General features: G+C 37.2%; 1 protein-coding gene across 1 annotated transcript in view; it reads right to left on the bottom strand.

The window, feature by feature from the left end:
- The window catches only part of Efhc2 (EF-hand domain containing 2), a 177183-nt gene that overhangs the window by 50120 nt on the left and 111059 nt on the right, over nucleotides 1-16004 (bottom strand). Inside the window, exon 11 of the mRNA XM_006976872.3 lies at nucleotides 14402-14532. Within this exon, the coding sequence (XP_006976934.1) occupies nucleotides 14402-14532 (131 nt within the window). The remainder of the gene's footprint in view (nucleotides 1-14401; nucleotides 14533-16004) is intronic.

Raw genomic sequence — 16004 nt, 5'->3', positions numbered from 1 at the left:
AATGTAAGAGCTTGTGTTTTAATGGTCACTCAGGCATGTGAGACAAGGCCTTTGGGCATGGAGAACACCCATCTGTAATTCCCACTTATGGAATCTGTGCAGAAAGCTACAACTGCAAAGGGCCATAACTGAAGTCAAAGAAGGCTTAGGAGGATTAGTAAACTCTACCCACTGGCCTAGAAATCTAACAGGGAAGTATTTGTAGATGTTTGTGCATGTAAAATACACACACACACACACACACACACACGAGTATGCACTGCTTTTACATAATATATATTTATATATGTAGAAATACATAATCTACTAGAAATCAAAGCCATTGTTTTGGATATTCAGAATTTTGAGTACTAATTTATTTTTAGCCACTACTGAGTAAAGCTCCATAGCAATAAATTAATAATAAAATTAAGGTCAAATCTAACCAGTGTATAAGCCAGCTTAGAGAGGAAAAAGCAAAGCCACTCTGAAAATTCTTATTCTTGATACTGAAACTAGGTGAGTTTGAGAAAATATAAGATTTGCATAGATAGTCTCCAAGTAGTTGTCTTGAGTTAGCTATTAGTCACAAAGAGAATGATAAAAAGATAGTCATTTTACAATGAAGAAATTTGGCAGGCTCTACTTTAATCAAGTGATCATCAGCATCACCAGTAGTTGACACCAGGAACTCTTTGTCATACTGAAAATGAGACTTCATTTCTGTGGTATAATCTCAATCCAACCATGAGAAAACATCACTCTATCCTAAACTGAGGGACATTTGTGCCAAGGTGCTATGTAGCAGTTTCTTCCAAATTTAAAACCTTCCATCTTAGAGGAAACTCATTAAGACACAGGATATTCACAAGAAGGAAAAACAGCAGAAGGTCCTAAAGAGGTGAAACATCCCATCCTGTAGGTAAACTCCTTAAGCTCAGGAAGTAAACAACCAAAATGGCTTCAGGAAGTACCTGACACTGACCAGAGTCCCTGTCCAAGTGTATATGAGCAGTAAGGACTGCTGAAGAACATTTAGTAACCTGAGCTTCCAGGAAGAAGCAGAGAACATGTGCATTCCCTGGAATCGGGTTAAACCAACTGAACTATGTACAAGTTTTGTAATGCATGCCAGGGTTCCAACTTTCAGGAGCTTTTACCATGTTGGGGTGGGCTTTGGTGATATAGCTCTCTGTGAGTTATTTCAGCTCCTATATGTAACTCCTAACCCATATTCCTGTAAGTAACCCAATAAAGCTTTGGACTTCAGTGGTATATCTGCATTTTGGTCTGCCATTGGTTCCCTATCTGGGGTGAAGAGATAGTCGTTCACATCTCCCCAGTAATAGTGCCATACAACATAATGTCATAAAAACAAGGAAAGGCCAAAGAGTTGTTACAGCCTGCAGAATACTAAGAGTAAACAATGACTAAATACAGAGTGGGATCCTGGAAAGGATCTTGGAACAGAAAAAAAGGACTTAGTGGAGGGGAAAACAGCATTGATCTTCAAATAAGGCTTTTGGTTTATAGTACTATCCCAAAGTCAGTTTTCCTTGTTTTGATAATTATGCCATGCAAGATGTTAATATTAGGGGAAGCTTGGGGAAGGGTATATGGAAGTTCTTTACAGCATTTTGAAAACTTTTCTGTAAATCTACAATTAGTTCAAAATAAAAAGCTTTTAAAAACTACTCTTGTAGAGCCAATCCAAGCAACAAAGAACACCACAGTGGAAGAAGAAAGTAGTTTCAGATGAACTCATAAAACATAAAAGGAAATAAACCTTCATGAGTAAGTCAGCAGATGTAATGGAAGAATTAGTATCCCCTAAATGGGGGCCAAAAGAAGAAAAATAAGCAATGGCCCCTAACATTATGCTTTTAAACTTATCCAAATGTAAGACATAGAGAAACCATAAGAAAAGCACGAGGCAGTGGAGAGGTGGCTCAGTACTTGAGAGCACATGCTGCTTTTTCAGAGGATCCTGGTTTGGTTGCCAGCACTCAATTCCAGAAGATCTGGTAGAGTCTTCTGGCTTTCTTGGGCACTGCATCCGTATGTTACACAGACAAAACACTCCACATGTAAAATAAAAACAAGTCTTTAAGAAAAAGAAAACGAAATGCGGAAAGTGCCATGAAAAAGAACAGAAACATACGTAGACTGATAGTGATAGCAAATAGACAACAGACAGATGATAGACTGAATGCACTTAAGAACCTAGAAAGGACAGTCACTGAAACAGTAAAAGACTTTAGGAAGACGCCAAGAGTGCAGCACAGAAGGAAAACCTATATGAATAAATGCATGACCAGAGAGAAATTAAGGCAATGACAAAAGAGTGACAGATTGAGAAGCAAGACAGAAAATAAAGAAGAGAAGCTATTTGAAGAGATATATGACATGGATTAAAATTATTCTCAAGCCCCCAAATTAAAAATAGCTCCAAGCCAGGCATGGTGGCATGTACGTTTATTACCACCCTCCAGAAGCAGAGGCAGATAAATCTCTGTGAGTTCAAGGCCAGCCTACATAATGAGTTCCAGAACAGACAGGGCCACATAGTGAGACTGTGTCTCATGTTAAATACACCCAAGATATGTTCTAATTAAACTACAGAAAGCTAAAGACAGAAAAAGGCAACCAGAGAAAAGAGGACAAAAAGCAGCAAAAAAACATTTCTGGGAACTAGTCATAGACAAACCTCCATGGTGCAGGACAGAAGATGATAACACAGTATCTTCAAAACCTCAAAGGAAAATAACTGTAAATCTAGAATTACTCAAAGTTAAAAAGAGAAAAATAAATATATTTCAGAAAATAAGGGATTTCAATATAAAGAATCAGTATCATAAAAAATGTTTTTCCAACTAAATGCCATAAAAGGAAATCAAGAACTAAAAGCAAGGAAACCTCATACACATTCATAAATTATAAAAATCTCTTTCATTGATTGGCTAAGGTACTAGAGAATATTTATGACAAATGTTTAGCATATGAAAGCTAATGTAGTACTTAAAAGGAAAATTAAAATCTTAAGTGTTTTCTTAGAAAACATTAAAAATCAGTAAAAACAAATATTCAAGCTGGGTGAGGTGGCATATGTCTATAATCTCAACACTCTGAAGGTTGAGGCAGAGGATCCACCAAAGGTTTAAGGCCAGCCTAGTCTACACAGTGAGTTCCAAGCCAGCCTGCACTGAGTAAGACCTTGTCTTTTTTTTTAAAAAAAAAAAAAAGAAAAAGTAGCAACAACAACAAAATCCCTGAAAAAAAAATGCTCACTATTCTGAAATGAGCAAAGAAAAGATAAAGAAAGGAAGGAAGGAAGAGAGACAGACAGACAGAGACAGAGAGAAAAATAGGCCGTTAAAAAAATAGGAATGAGTGAAATAAAGAACAGTTTTAAAGGAAGACAAACAGGATGAAATCTGGTTCTTCTAAAAAGCTAGTAAACAATAATGATAAAATTGATTTAAAAACAAGAAGCATAAATCAATAGTAGGAGGGCTTAAAAGATGATAACTGTAAGATTAGAATAAATGGAAGTTCTGGAAGCTAATTTTCTAAAAAATCTCAAGAAGAAATAGAAAGCTGAAATAAGATATAACACACTTACAGAGTGAATCATTAGCTAATCTACCCTCTGATAAAAGGAAGCACCATATGGTTTGACAGACTACTTAAATAAACCTTCAAAGAACTGACAAATATCTTTTACAAATACCTTTTACAAACTGCTATAAGAAACCAAGAGTAGATGTTCTGAAACTGAGGTTACCAAGCTATTATAAAGCACTGTCATTTGAAGTAGACAAAAAAAACTGTACAAGAAAATAAAGAGATAGGCCTCTCTTTTTTGTGAGCAAAGATGTGAAAATCCTACATAAAATCTGCATGTACCAAAAATCCATACAAGGCAAGCACTCAATAATGAAAAAAATTTCTTACATGTTGCATTGCAGGCACGAGCCAATATAATAAGAGAAATATATAATAATAAGAGAAATATATAATAATAAGAGAAATATATATATATATATATGGGTTAGAAAGAAGCAAATCTGTTTTTACACTTTATATGATGTCTCAAATTAAAATCTAAGATAACCTACAGAATACACTAACTCAAAAAAGACATAAAAGACAGGTGCAAAAATAAGTTCCCTTTTGTGACCTAGAACTCATTCAGTTTGAGTTTTGAGTCCATATAAAAAAGAAATATGATTTCAAGACAGCACAAAGCAATGGTGATACTGATGTGGAGACTGTGAAGAATAAAGAGCCAATAATGTAAAAGCAAAAGGTCCCTCTGTCCTGTAATATAAAAACTTTAAATAAGTGCATTAAGATTATCTGATTCTAATCAATACCAGAGGAGAATATTGACCAGAAAAACATGTACCTAGCTCTGTGATTCTGAAATCCTTGACTTTTGCTCTGAGCATTCTGTCAGCATCTACCATTAATACTTTCTGGAAACTGTAAACAAGAAATAATCTCCTATTGCTTTAACTCCCTGGCATTGTGGAGCTGTTTACTACTACAGTTTTACTCAGCCAACCCTGGGATACGAATAATTTCTTCAGGTGTACATATCTGACCTACGTCAGTCTTTTTAATGACTAAGGAATACAAATGCAATAGACTGTACCTAACTAGTCTACAATTGGAGTTCTGATTTTTTCCATTTGTTATTATAGTTTGCTGCAATTAAGTTCATGTACATCTACATGAATGCAAACACATGCGTATACTCAATTCTGAATTAGTCCATTTGTCAAAAGCTTCCATATGAAAAAAATCCCTAAAGTCTAAATACTAGGTAAAAGGTCCAAATATCAGACAGATCCTGCCAACCAGCCTCCAGAATGGTGAACTAATTTACACCTCAAATGTTAGAACATTTGCTCCCTAGCATACCTATCTGGAGTTAGCAAAATAAACTATTCTAAACAGTGGGAATAATCTGGATATAGTGGTATACACCTGAGTTCCAGCCACTTGAAATGTTGAAGCAAGAAGATCATTGGAGTCAAAGAGCCAAAGCCAGTCTGGGCTACATGGCAAGACCTTGTCTTAAAAAAATTAAAATTAAAATGATGCTAACATTGATGGGATATCTTATTATTGTTTCATCTTTCATCAATATTAGGCAGCTTTGCATAGGTTTAAAGACTATGTGTATTTCTTCTGTGAAGTGCCTCTTCTTGTCTTTAACCTGTTTTTGTCTCTTAGTTTAGAGGGTTTTTTTTAATAAACCCCTGATATCAATCTCTTGGTTCTTATACAAATTATAAATATGTTCTCTCAGTCTTTCTCTTGTTTTTTATAATTGCTTTTGGTATCTTCTGCAATTAAAACATATATAAATAAAAATTTCCTACAGTTAATCTTCCCTAGTTTGGTTTTTAGAAATTGTCACCTACTACAAAAGAAAAATAATGATGCTTTCTAATGAACTGTCACCAAAATCTCTACTCCTAACCCTTTTCCCCACTTATGTGAAATATGCTTCCTCTCCTATGTTTAAGACCATAAACATAAGTCTTTCATAGTCTTGGTACTCTATTTCACTGGCACTCAGTTTATTCCTCTGCTAGAAAACTGTTTCAAAATACCTGTAAAATTATGTAAACTCCCAGTATCTAGACTTTAACGTTTTTATCAACACTCCACTTTTGGCTGTTCTCGATATCTTATTCTTCCTAATCAATGAGCCAATTTCTTCTCATTAATCCTGAGAAATGAAATCAAACTCAACAACAGCAACAACAAAGACTTATTTTATAATTCTGATTAGAAGTGCTTAAAATTTACAAATTACTCCAAACAGACTAGAATTTATACATTATCTTAGAGATAGCATACAGTACAAAAGAATGTATTTCTTTTAGTCTTTTTTTTAGTTCAATGTATTCCTAAGATTTCATAATTTCTTTTGCTATAATGAATAGCATCCCTGTGACCATTCCCTAGCTTATTATTGCTGGTATAAAGTAAAGCTACTGTTTTGTGAACAATATTCCTATATTTAGCTACTTCCCTGGATATTCTTAAGCATTACATTTTTATATTAATTACTGAGAGACTTTCAAGTATTTAATAATATTCACTTTATTTGAAAATTAGTCTTTGCTGTGTATGGTGGTATACACCTTTAATCTCAGAACTCAGAGGCAGAAGCAGGGAATTCTCTGAGTTCAAGGCCACGCTGGCCTACATAGCTAGTTCCAGGCCAGCCAGAGCTACATAGTAAGACCTTGGCTCAAAAGAATAATAGCCTTTAAGTGCGCAAGTGGTGGACATAATCAAAATATATTGTGTTCATGTACAACATCACAAAACTAAACAACAACCAAATCTAAGGAGAACTGGTAGCACCTGATTACTGTATAATCTCTATTTCTCAATGGGTATCAGATACATAGATTTTGATGTCTATCTTTATAATCTTCTAATTTTAAAGCATTAAACAAAGCAAGCAAACAAACAACCCAAAAATAAAATCAACCAAAATAATTGCCAGCTTTAATATTTGAGCTTGGATCTAATATAATACTATCGCTTTAGATAATTGAAACTTAGGTTCTCAAACACTGAAAAAGAAGTAAAATGCAGGGGAAGACTTTGTGTCCTATTTAGTTAGTATGCCCAAACAGAATTCTCAAGCACTGAAACAAGGTGTTCTCATTGGTTTGTTTAGTGTAGTTTATTCCCTAATGTTAGCATATATTTGTGTTGCCTGTTTAGCTCATGTTGGCTTGGATTTTTAGTCCTTGCAGTGTGCATGGCAATGAGTAAGATGGTGTCTCTGTAGTGTTCATTTATCTAGCTGTGTTAAAGTATAATTGAAAATAAATATATATATAGTTATATAATGTGCACTGTAAAATAATTTAAATGAAGCTAATTAATCATTTACTACTTCACAGTTACCTGTGTAAGTGTGTGCATACATGTGTGTGTGTGTGTGTGTGTGTGTGTGTGTGTGTGTGTGTGTGTGCATGTATTGAGAATATTTAAAATCTCAGCAGTTTTCAAGGACATAATAGATTACAATTCATTATAGTCACCATGCTATACAACTTATCTCCAGAATTTACTCATTCAACTAAAACTTCAGACAAAGGGTAGCCTTTTAAGTAACCTTTCTGCATTTAGGAAAATTCCCACATTCTGTTTCCTGTCATAGGCAACACGCAAGTCAGAGCCCAGTTTTCCAGCCTTCTGAGCAATTAGAAGTGTGCAGGTGATCCACATTCTACCAATCAAGAAGCTTACAAAATATTTGGCTCAGAAGAGAGTAACATGAGAAACTAGCTCAGTGAAAGCCATACTTAGTGTTAGAGGGGGCTGATTCTTGACACTGACAAAGAACTCAAGGTAGTGAAAAGTAGTGTGGTAAAATCTACTACTTGGCAGGAACGCAAAATGTAGCAATGACCCGTGGATGGTGTCAGTAGTAACAGAGGCCATTTTCCCACCAGACAAGTTCTGCAGCTTGGTACTGGGCACTGTTCCTAAAATTTAGCCCCAAGCTTGTTTTTCCAGTCTTTCTGAAGATACTATGAACCACCCAGGATCTTTTTAATAAATTCTCTTTCTGTTTAACTGGCCAGAGAGGAGTTTGCTTTATAAAAGTAAGCCCTCCCCAACACAAACAACACCATCAGGCAATGACAGAATTAAATCAAGTTCTTCAATTTTTCAATTCCCAGGCCAGCATTTTTCTAACCTATCACACATATATTTAATGCTTTCAGGAAGGTTTAAAATGTTATTTTCAAAACTGCATGCCAAAGTCCCCATCTCGAAGATATGCTATAAATTAAGGACAAATTACCTAATTCAAAATAGCTCATGTTTACATGCACAGGCTAATGGCTTCCTTAAAAGATATCAGTTCACAATAAAAACCAATAGAAAGTAGATGCTCATAGTGGCATGTGCCTGTATACAATTTTCATGCTTGGAGGGGAGGGATGAAACAGAAAGAGCATGAAGCCAAGGTTACCCTGAGCTCCACAGAAAAATGATATCTCAAAAGGGAAAGAAGTGATGGCTCAGGGGATATGAGTGCTTGCCATGCATGCATGAGGACCCGAGTTCAAATTCCCAGTGCCTATGAGAAAAGCCAGACGTAGCTGCTCCCATGCCTATAACTCTAGTACTATGGAGGGTAGAAATGAGAAGATTCTTGGACTTGCTGTCTTCCAGCCTAGCTCCAGGTTCAGTAAAAAAGACAATAAATAAATAGATAGATAGATAGATAGATAAATAGAGCAAGTGTTAGAGGAGGCCATCCAATGTCCTCTTCTGGCCTTTGCACACACAAGGGTATGCATGCATGCACATGTACTCAACTACAACACACACACACACACACACACACACACACACACACACACACACACACACCATTTAAATACAACACACACATACATGTACCCCAAAGCAATGAAACAAACCAAAACTCATGTAATCAAACTAGTCCAAATAAAAATAGATCAAAAGCAAATAAAGGGAGAAATAACTATCTTAGAAAATCAGGATGAAATCATTGCCATGTTCAAAGCATTACATTTACAATCGATTTCCTTAAAGTAAAAATCACTAAAAGCATAGGCTATAATAATGTTCCCATCCTACATCCACAAATGATGATGTTCATTATTTTCTACCTTCATGGACTCAAGAGTCTTTTAAGATTTCCATTTCAACCTCCCTTCAGAATGTTTTGAATGAGCTCATCATGAGTAAAAGGACAGTTTACTAAAATATGGAAACTATTATACAGTTTATATAGATTACTGCTACTACCAGAACAATGGGTTGCAATTATGAGAATGAAGGTTTTCTCTGTGTTGAATACCCACCATACAATGGTTGTTGTGCTACAATAAGAACTTTACAAACAGTGACAAATCTATCCTTAATCACAATAGTTCTATGTAATGAGCATTGCTATACCTATTTTATAGATGAAAAATATTCAGTAATTTACCCAAGGCCACCAGGCTTGTAAATGAAAGAGCTTAGGTTTGGATCTGGGTCTGCCAACTCCAAAATCAGCGGTCTGGTCTATTTATAGCATACTACCTCCTGGAGGATAAATTTCAGTTTTATAAGTGAGAACATTTACTCAAGGCTCTAAATCTTAGAAGAATTGTATTATACAATGTTCACAAAAGAACTACTAGCTTCAATCAATAACAGGAGTCTAAGGAAGAGCTGTGTAATAATTTCCTGCATTTATAGAGGCCTCATGCACAAGTTTCTAAAGGGATCTGGGAAGACACAAGAGGAAATGGCATGAACCCAGCCTGCACCTTGAGAGCTTTCACCTAAGTAGTGAGAAAACAGTAGCATGCACAGTATCAAAAATCTATACAGCTACAAAGGATCAGGTGTCATCTGTGGTGGCTAGCTAGCACAAGGCTCAGACAGGTGGCCAGGAGAGATGAGCTGTAAATTCCCTGGTATGGAGCTCTTACTGCTGCTGCCACCTGTGCTTGGGAGACTACTCTGGAAAGGTTCACCCTGCCTATGTTCCCAACTACATGAAACCTTATGCCTGCTAAGCCTAGACCTGGCCCTGCTTCCTGCTGATATCTGCCTTCCCTCTGAGAATGGCCCTCTGTACTCTCTCTGATAACAATCAGTAGGTCTTACAGGTGAATCTCTCAGAGAATAAAGGGTCACAGAGAAACAGGTACAGTGTAGAGGCAGAATTGGTGATTTCCATAGGGCAAAAGAGAAATGTCCACCACTTGAAGAAAATAAAGAGAGAGAACCATAGGACTGGGAAGATGGCTCAGCAGTTAAGAGCACTGAGTACTCTTGCAAAGGACCTGGGTTCAGTTCCCAGAACTCACATGGTGGCTAACAATCACCTGTAACTACAGTTCCAGGGGATTGGATACCTTTTTCTGACTTCCTGGGGCACCAAGCATACATATAGTGCATACACATACATGTGGGCAAAATACTCATGCATGTAAAATGAACTAATACAAAAAAATATTTTTAAAAGAGAATTATTACCTATGACTTCTTGACCTGTCCCCACATGCTATCATATATATACTGAGACAAATTCTCAGGGATACCTCCAGCTGATTCTATGACCAACCATAGTGCAGGGTGTGGTTTATTAGCTGAACCCAAGAAGAAAAGACACTTGGACAACACAACAGGTATAGGCACTCAGGTCCTAGGTACATAGCAGGTAGGTGTCTATGCCAGAGTACTGGGGCCACATAAGTGAAGAAAGTCTCTATTGTGTTCTATCATTTCTGTGCATGAACCAGAGAAGGGAACATTTGGAAAGTTCATTATAAACCTACAATGTAAGAGTTTTCAGAAAGTCAAAGTACAGAAAGAACCTAAGAGACCAAAGTATGGATGTAAGAAGAGATACAAGGAGGTGGCTTTTCTGCTGAGGGCTAGGCCTAGCTTTACCTATTGTCAACAAGCCAGAGACAGATGGCTCTTCCATGATGTCAATTATTTATCTAATAATCCACAAGATTTAGACTTAACATTGATAGAGAAATGGAATCATTCATTAAATTATTCAGCAAACATCTATTGTACTTGGCAGGACTGTGGAGGAAGGAAAGTAAATAAGGGACAACAGAGACCTCCCAGTATAAAATAAATTTAAAACATTTCAGCACACCTATTAGCCCACATTAAGTACTCAATAAATGATGGCTTCTAGAAAATTTTATGCTAGCAAGTTGGAAATAAAGTGGTAAGCAAAGAACAGACTGTGACCAAATTCACATAATACACTGAGAGGCTAGGATTTGTCCAAGAGAAAACAGGCTTTAAAGAGAGGAGAGAACTAATCAGATTTGAAGAGGGTCATTTGGGGAAAACTTTGCAGGATGAAACTTTTAAATGGAAGATCACTTACTCAGTTCTCAAAACTTCAGGACAAGGGTGGAAAGCTTAACAGCAAAAAAAATAGAGATTAGGGAGCCTTTGTAGAAAGGAAGAAATGCAATTCCAAAGATTGGTGGGAGACACAGGAATTAGATGGAGAAAAGAAACAAGGCAGATCCCTTGCCTGGTCCTAGAACACATAAGGTGACCTTTACTAGAATATAGTCCTCGGGTGTAATTTAACTGGAGAAAAAAATGAAGTCAAGGGGTTATAGAGATGGCTGAGCGGTCAAGAGAACTTACTGCTTTTGTAGAAGACCTGGGTTCAGTTCCCAGCACCCACAAGTCAGCTTTACAACACCTGATAAGTACAGTTCTAAGGGACCGTATGCCCTCTTCTGGCTTCCACAGGCTTCTGCATGCACATAGTACACATAAACTCATTGAGAGAGAGAGAGAGAGACAGACAGACAGACAGACTGACAGAGAGAGAGAGAGAGAGAGAGAGAGAGAGAGAGAGAGAGAGAGAGAGAGAGAGAGAGAGAATTTTTTTTAAAAAAAGAAGGTAACCTACAGATGCCTAAGGGACATCCAATATGGAGAGGGTCCAAAGATACTCATATTTCCAGGTCTCTACACTTAAAGAGAACAATAAGTTTGAGGAATTAATACAGAGATGTCAACTGAAACATCTCTATGTCAGAACCAAAATAGTCATGGCTAGATAAGAGGCAGCCACTTAACATTTATGAACTTACTATTTTCGCTCAACACTATAACAAATGCCATGGCTAAAGTAGAAGGCAAGAAAGCAAAGGTCCCTACTCTCCATGAGGTTAACTAAAAGAGAGAGGATCCAGAATATATACAAGTGCATACACACATAAAAAATACTAGCTAGTAAAAGCATAGAGAAAAACATTTAATTAAGATAGGATGTGAAAATGACTGGCTACAGAGTTCCTTTGTCATTGCCCATTCTAGAATGTGGGAAGCAAAAGAAGAGACTGGGGAAGATGGGCAGAGACCTACACTTGTAAACCAAGTACTGATGGAGAGTTCCAAACCCAGGAACTCAGTATCTAACCTAAAGATGTAACATGGATCAGAACATCTTGACTCCCAGTCTATGTTCTAATTTGGAAACAGTCGTGGTTTAGATGCGGTTTTCTCCACTTTGGAAGTTTGATTCGTTTCCAAGTGCAATGATGTGAGAGGTAGTAAGAATCTTTAAGAGATGAGACCTAATAGGAGGTGGTTAGGTCATTGAGGGCACTGCCTGTGGAAGAGATGCATATGGTTTTCATGGATTTCTCATAAGCTCCTTTAAGGGGGTTGTTTCTGAAATAGAAGTCCAGCTTCTCCACTGTCTTACATACATTCCTACCACAATGTCCTGTGCCAAAGGCTCACCAGAGTAGAGCTTATCCTGAGGCTACAACCTTGAACCTCAAAAACTGGGAGCTAAATAAATCTCTTTTCTTCATATATTACTCAGCATCAGGTATTATGTTGTAGCAATGGCAGATTGACTAATATAAAGATTGTGCAGCCACCTCCAAACTAGAGCATAATCTAGGAATAATCCTAGTGGCTCATTTCATTCAGTGACTATGTCTACATCCAGCTTAACACTAGAAGCCCAGAGATTCTGTAGTGAACAAGATCATCAAGGTTCTTACCCTCAGAAAGTTTACATTTTCTATTAGAAGAAAAAAGAACACCCAAGTCCACACACATCATCATTCCTCAAAGTAAACAAGTCTCTAAGTAAAACAATTACAAACTGTGTTATATGTTGTGAAGAAATAGAAACAAAGGTCTAAGAATAACAGTGGGTATTTACTTAGGGTTGTCAGACAGAAACAAATACTCTGGCAATAAAAGGTCCTAGAATTTTCCCTGGAAAGGAAAGTGGTAAGGATCTCCCAGGCAGAGAGAACTGTGTGTATAGGCTTGGAATCAGAGAAGAGCTTGATGTGCTTGAAAAACTGAAAGGTGACCAGTAGGGCCAACAGACAGGCCCAGAGAAAAAGAACTGCTGGCATGGAGATATAAACAGTTCCATCACTCAAGGCCCTGTTGGCTTCAGTCAAGGCAAGTCACTGGAACAGGTTTTCAAGACAGGGATAACCTGAGGCTGGGTTTCAATGCTATGGAATTTCTGGGATGGAGAGGTTGTTTGTTTGTTTGTTTGTTTGTTTGTTTGTTTTCTATAAGCCCACAGTGTCTGGTGGCCATCATTCTAATCATACAGTGTGGTGTGCCTTTATCACATCTACAATTAGGGTGAGGCCTCCATTTGCAGACCAATTTCTCTTCCTTGGAGATCCTTCCTGGCCAAAGTGCTTCCCAAAAGGCCCTGTGAACTCGCTAAAGTATTTCCAGTAGTCTTTGTGAGAGTACTGGGAGGACCAATGCTTTTGTAAAGGACACAAAATAATAAAACAAAACCACTCCCTCATTTCTGATGGAAATTTCTTGTTTTCTCCTCCAGTGCCTCCCATTAGTTCACAGTCTAAGTAATTATCTTTGCTGTTTACTTTGTCTCCATTTCTATTGCAGAATACCACAAACATATGTATATGATGATGCATAATAACAAAGAACTATAAATTCTTACTGATCCCAGAAATTTGGCAATTCTAAACAATAAAAATATGTCCTCTGCCAGCTCCTCTCAAAAGAACACTTTAAAAACACAAAAGAGCGTCATTATAACAAATGAACTCCTAGAAAACATGAGGCCTCATCATGGGCTCCAGACTACCAGGTAGTGATGGCAACAGGCAACTGTAAATACAAATTTGCAAAGTCCCCATTGCCACTCTCACCTGGCTCCTATCTTCATTTCCCAGCCTACATCTTGACTGCATCAAGCCCAATATACTATATTGCTTTTAGCCACTATTCTTTTCAGAAGCCAGAATTCTCAGGCTAAAGAGAAAGTCCCCTTTGTCCTCCACCAGTGATTTAATTTACATTCTCCTAAATACTCCATTCACTTTGTTTTCAAGCAAAAAGATCTCACAATTGTACTAGACCCTGAACTTGAATTTCCCTGTGTTTCTGTTCTTTAGGAATTTGCCTAGGTCAGCTACTGGGAAGTCCCAGAATTCAACTTTACCTTTGAGAAAATGTTGCTCATGATTTTATATGATACTTCTCACTACTATTGCATATAACATGATGGGGAAAATTGAGGGGAATTGAGACAAAGTCTTTGATGCCTGTCTTTTGTCTTTCAGAATATAGATGCATGTGAACATACAGACACACTGAACTATACATATGACCTTTTCTCTGATTATCGGGAACTGGCTTTTATCTCCATCCTACCTCTAAAGGTCTTATATATAATTACTAGGATATAACAGCCAAATCTTGAATACAAAATAGTACAAAGGCAAAGAAATGCCAATTCCTAATAAAATCCATGTAGCCAACTGATAGGAAAGCATTAGGAATGAAATGGTTCTTTCTATTCTTTGGGAAAACAGATTAATGCCAACAGGATACGGCTTACCTGAATGTATTATAAGGCACCACTTTCGTGTGATTACTGTCAACAGCTGAAAATATCTGCGTGATCTCTCTTAATTTAGATTTTTCTTGTTTCAGCTTTTGTACAGCAAAGTCAAGGTTGCTATATGGAAACTTGAAGGAGTAAAAATAAGACATATACATGAGACTTCAGGAGGCCATTATTATCATCATCATCATCATTCTTATTATTAGCTCTTTGAGAATTTCCTATGCTGTGGTTTGATCACCTTCGCCAACTCTTCTCAAGTCCTCCTGTCTTTCCTACTCATGCAACTGTGTTCTTTTTCTTGGTGTTAACCCACCAAGACCAATTTGTTCTACTCATGTTTTTTGGATGTGTGGTCTTACAATGGAGTGTGGTTGACTTACCAGAGACTACACTCAAAGAAAACTGGTTCTCCTCCTAGCAGCTAACCACTATCAATAGCTCTAGGGCTATTGGTGGGATTTCATGCCCAACTCCACCTTCTGTGCTAGAATTTGGTCTGCTTTGGGCTTGTACAGGTCTTATGCATGCTATCCCAACCATTGTGAGCTCATATGTGCAGCTTCCCTGTTGTGCCCAGAAGACACTGGTTCCCAGTCATCCACTGCCTCTGTCGGACAATCTTTCTGACTCCTTCTTCCACAATAATCCCAGAGCCTTAAGGAAATAATGTGGTATTTATGTTCCATTCAGGGCTGATCATTCTGCAGTTTCTTATTTCCTGTACCTTAGGAGGGTAATGGAGACCAAAAAGACTACATGGTGAACCCAAAGTAGATGATACATATCTTTACCTAGAAACAAATCTGAAGAAAAAAAATGACTATCCTTCTTCTCTTTTGAATGAAAGATTGAGGACAAGGACTGACATTAACCCAGGTCCTAGATCTCAACTGAACTTAAGGGAAAGCAGGTGACAAAGCTTACTAAGTCTTAGTCTTCTTGTAACTCTCACACATAGCCCTGATATTTTAGCGGACCCTGATGGAAAGAATAAAGATTTATAGTTGGCTAAATGCACACCTACCTTCTCTAGATCATTAGGATGGACCCCTTGAAATTACTGGCCACCAGGCAAAGCACCGATCATAGCAAAGCTGGGTGTCAAAGTTCTACAAAAGCATTGTAACCCACATACGTTTGTTTTCTGCGCAACCCACTGTTTCTGTTTCCTACTTTGTGATTAGCTTTTTTACTTAGAAAGAATATTCCTTATTTAATACAGTAAAGCATAAGGTTGTAAATAATTACAACCAAGTGATCAAAAGTTAGAAGATGAAATTTTAGAACAAAAACACTAATGCTATTTTGGTATAAAGCTGCCTCTATTCCACCATCAAATGATCCAGGTGGTTTGGCACCTACTGAGCCCCCCTCCTTTTTTGCATTTCCTTTCATGTATTTCCATGATAGCATCTATTAGTTCCTTTGAAAAGACTCCTGAGACTGGTAATAAGGAGTGTATTAATCGTTGTCTTCATACAATGTCCTTGTTAAGAACATTTTTTTAAATAATGTAATTTTCACTTGAAATGCTGATACTAGGTAATGTCTTATCCTGCTTTATCATACTGAAAGAAGAAAATCCCTTTATACC

The sequence above is a fragment of the Peromyscus maniculatus genome, chromosome X, assembly GCF_049852395.1.
Source record: "Peromyscus maniculatus bairdii isolate BWxNUB_F1_BW_parent chromosome X, HU_Pman_BW_mat_3.1, whole genome shotgun sequence".
Lineage (NCBI taxonomy): Eukaryota > Metazoa > Chordata > Mammalia > Rodentia > Cricetidae > Peromyscus > Peromyscus maniculatus.
This window is presented reverse-complemented; position numbering and strand designations above follow the sequence as displayed.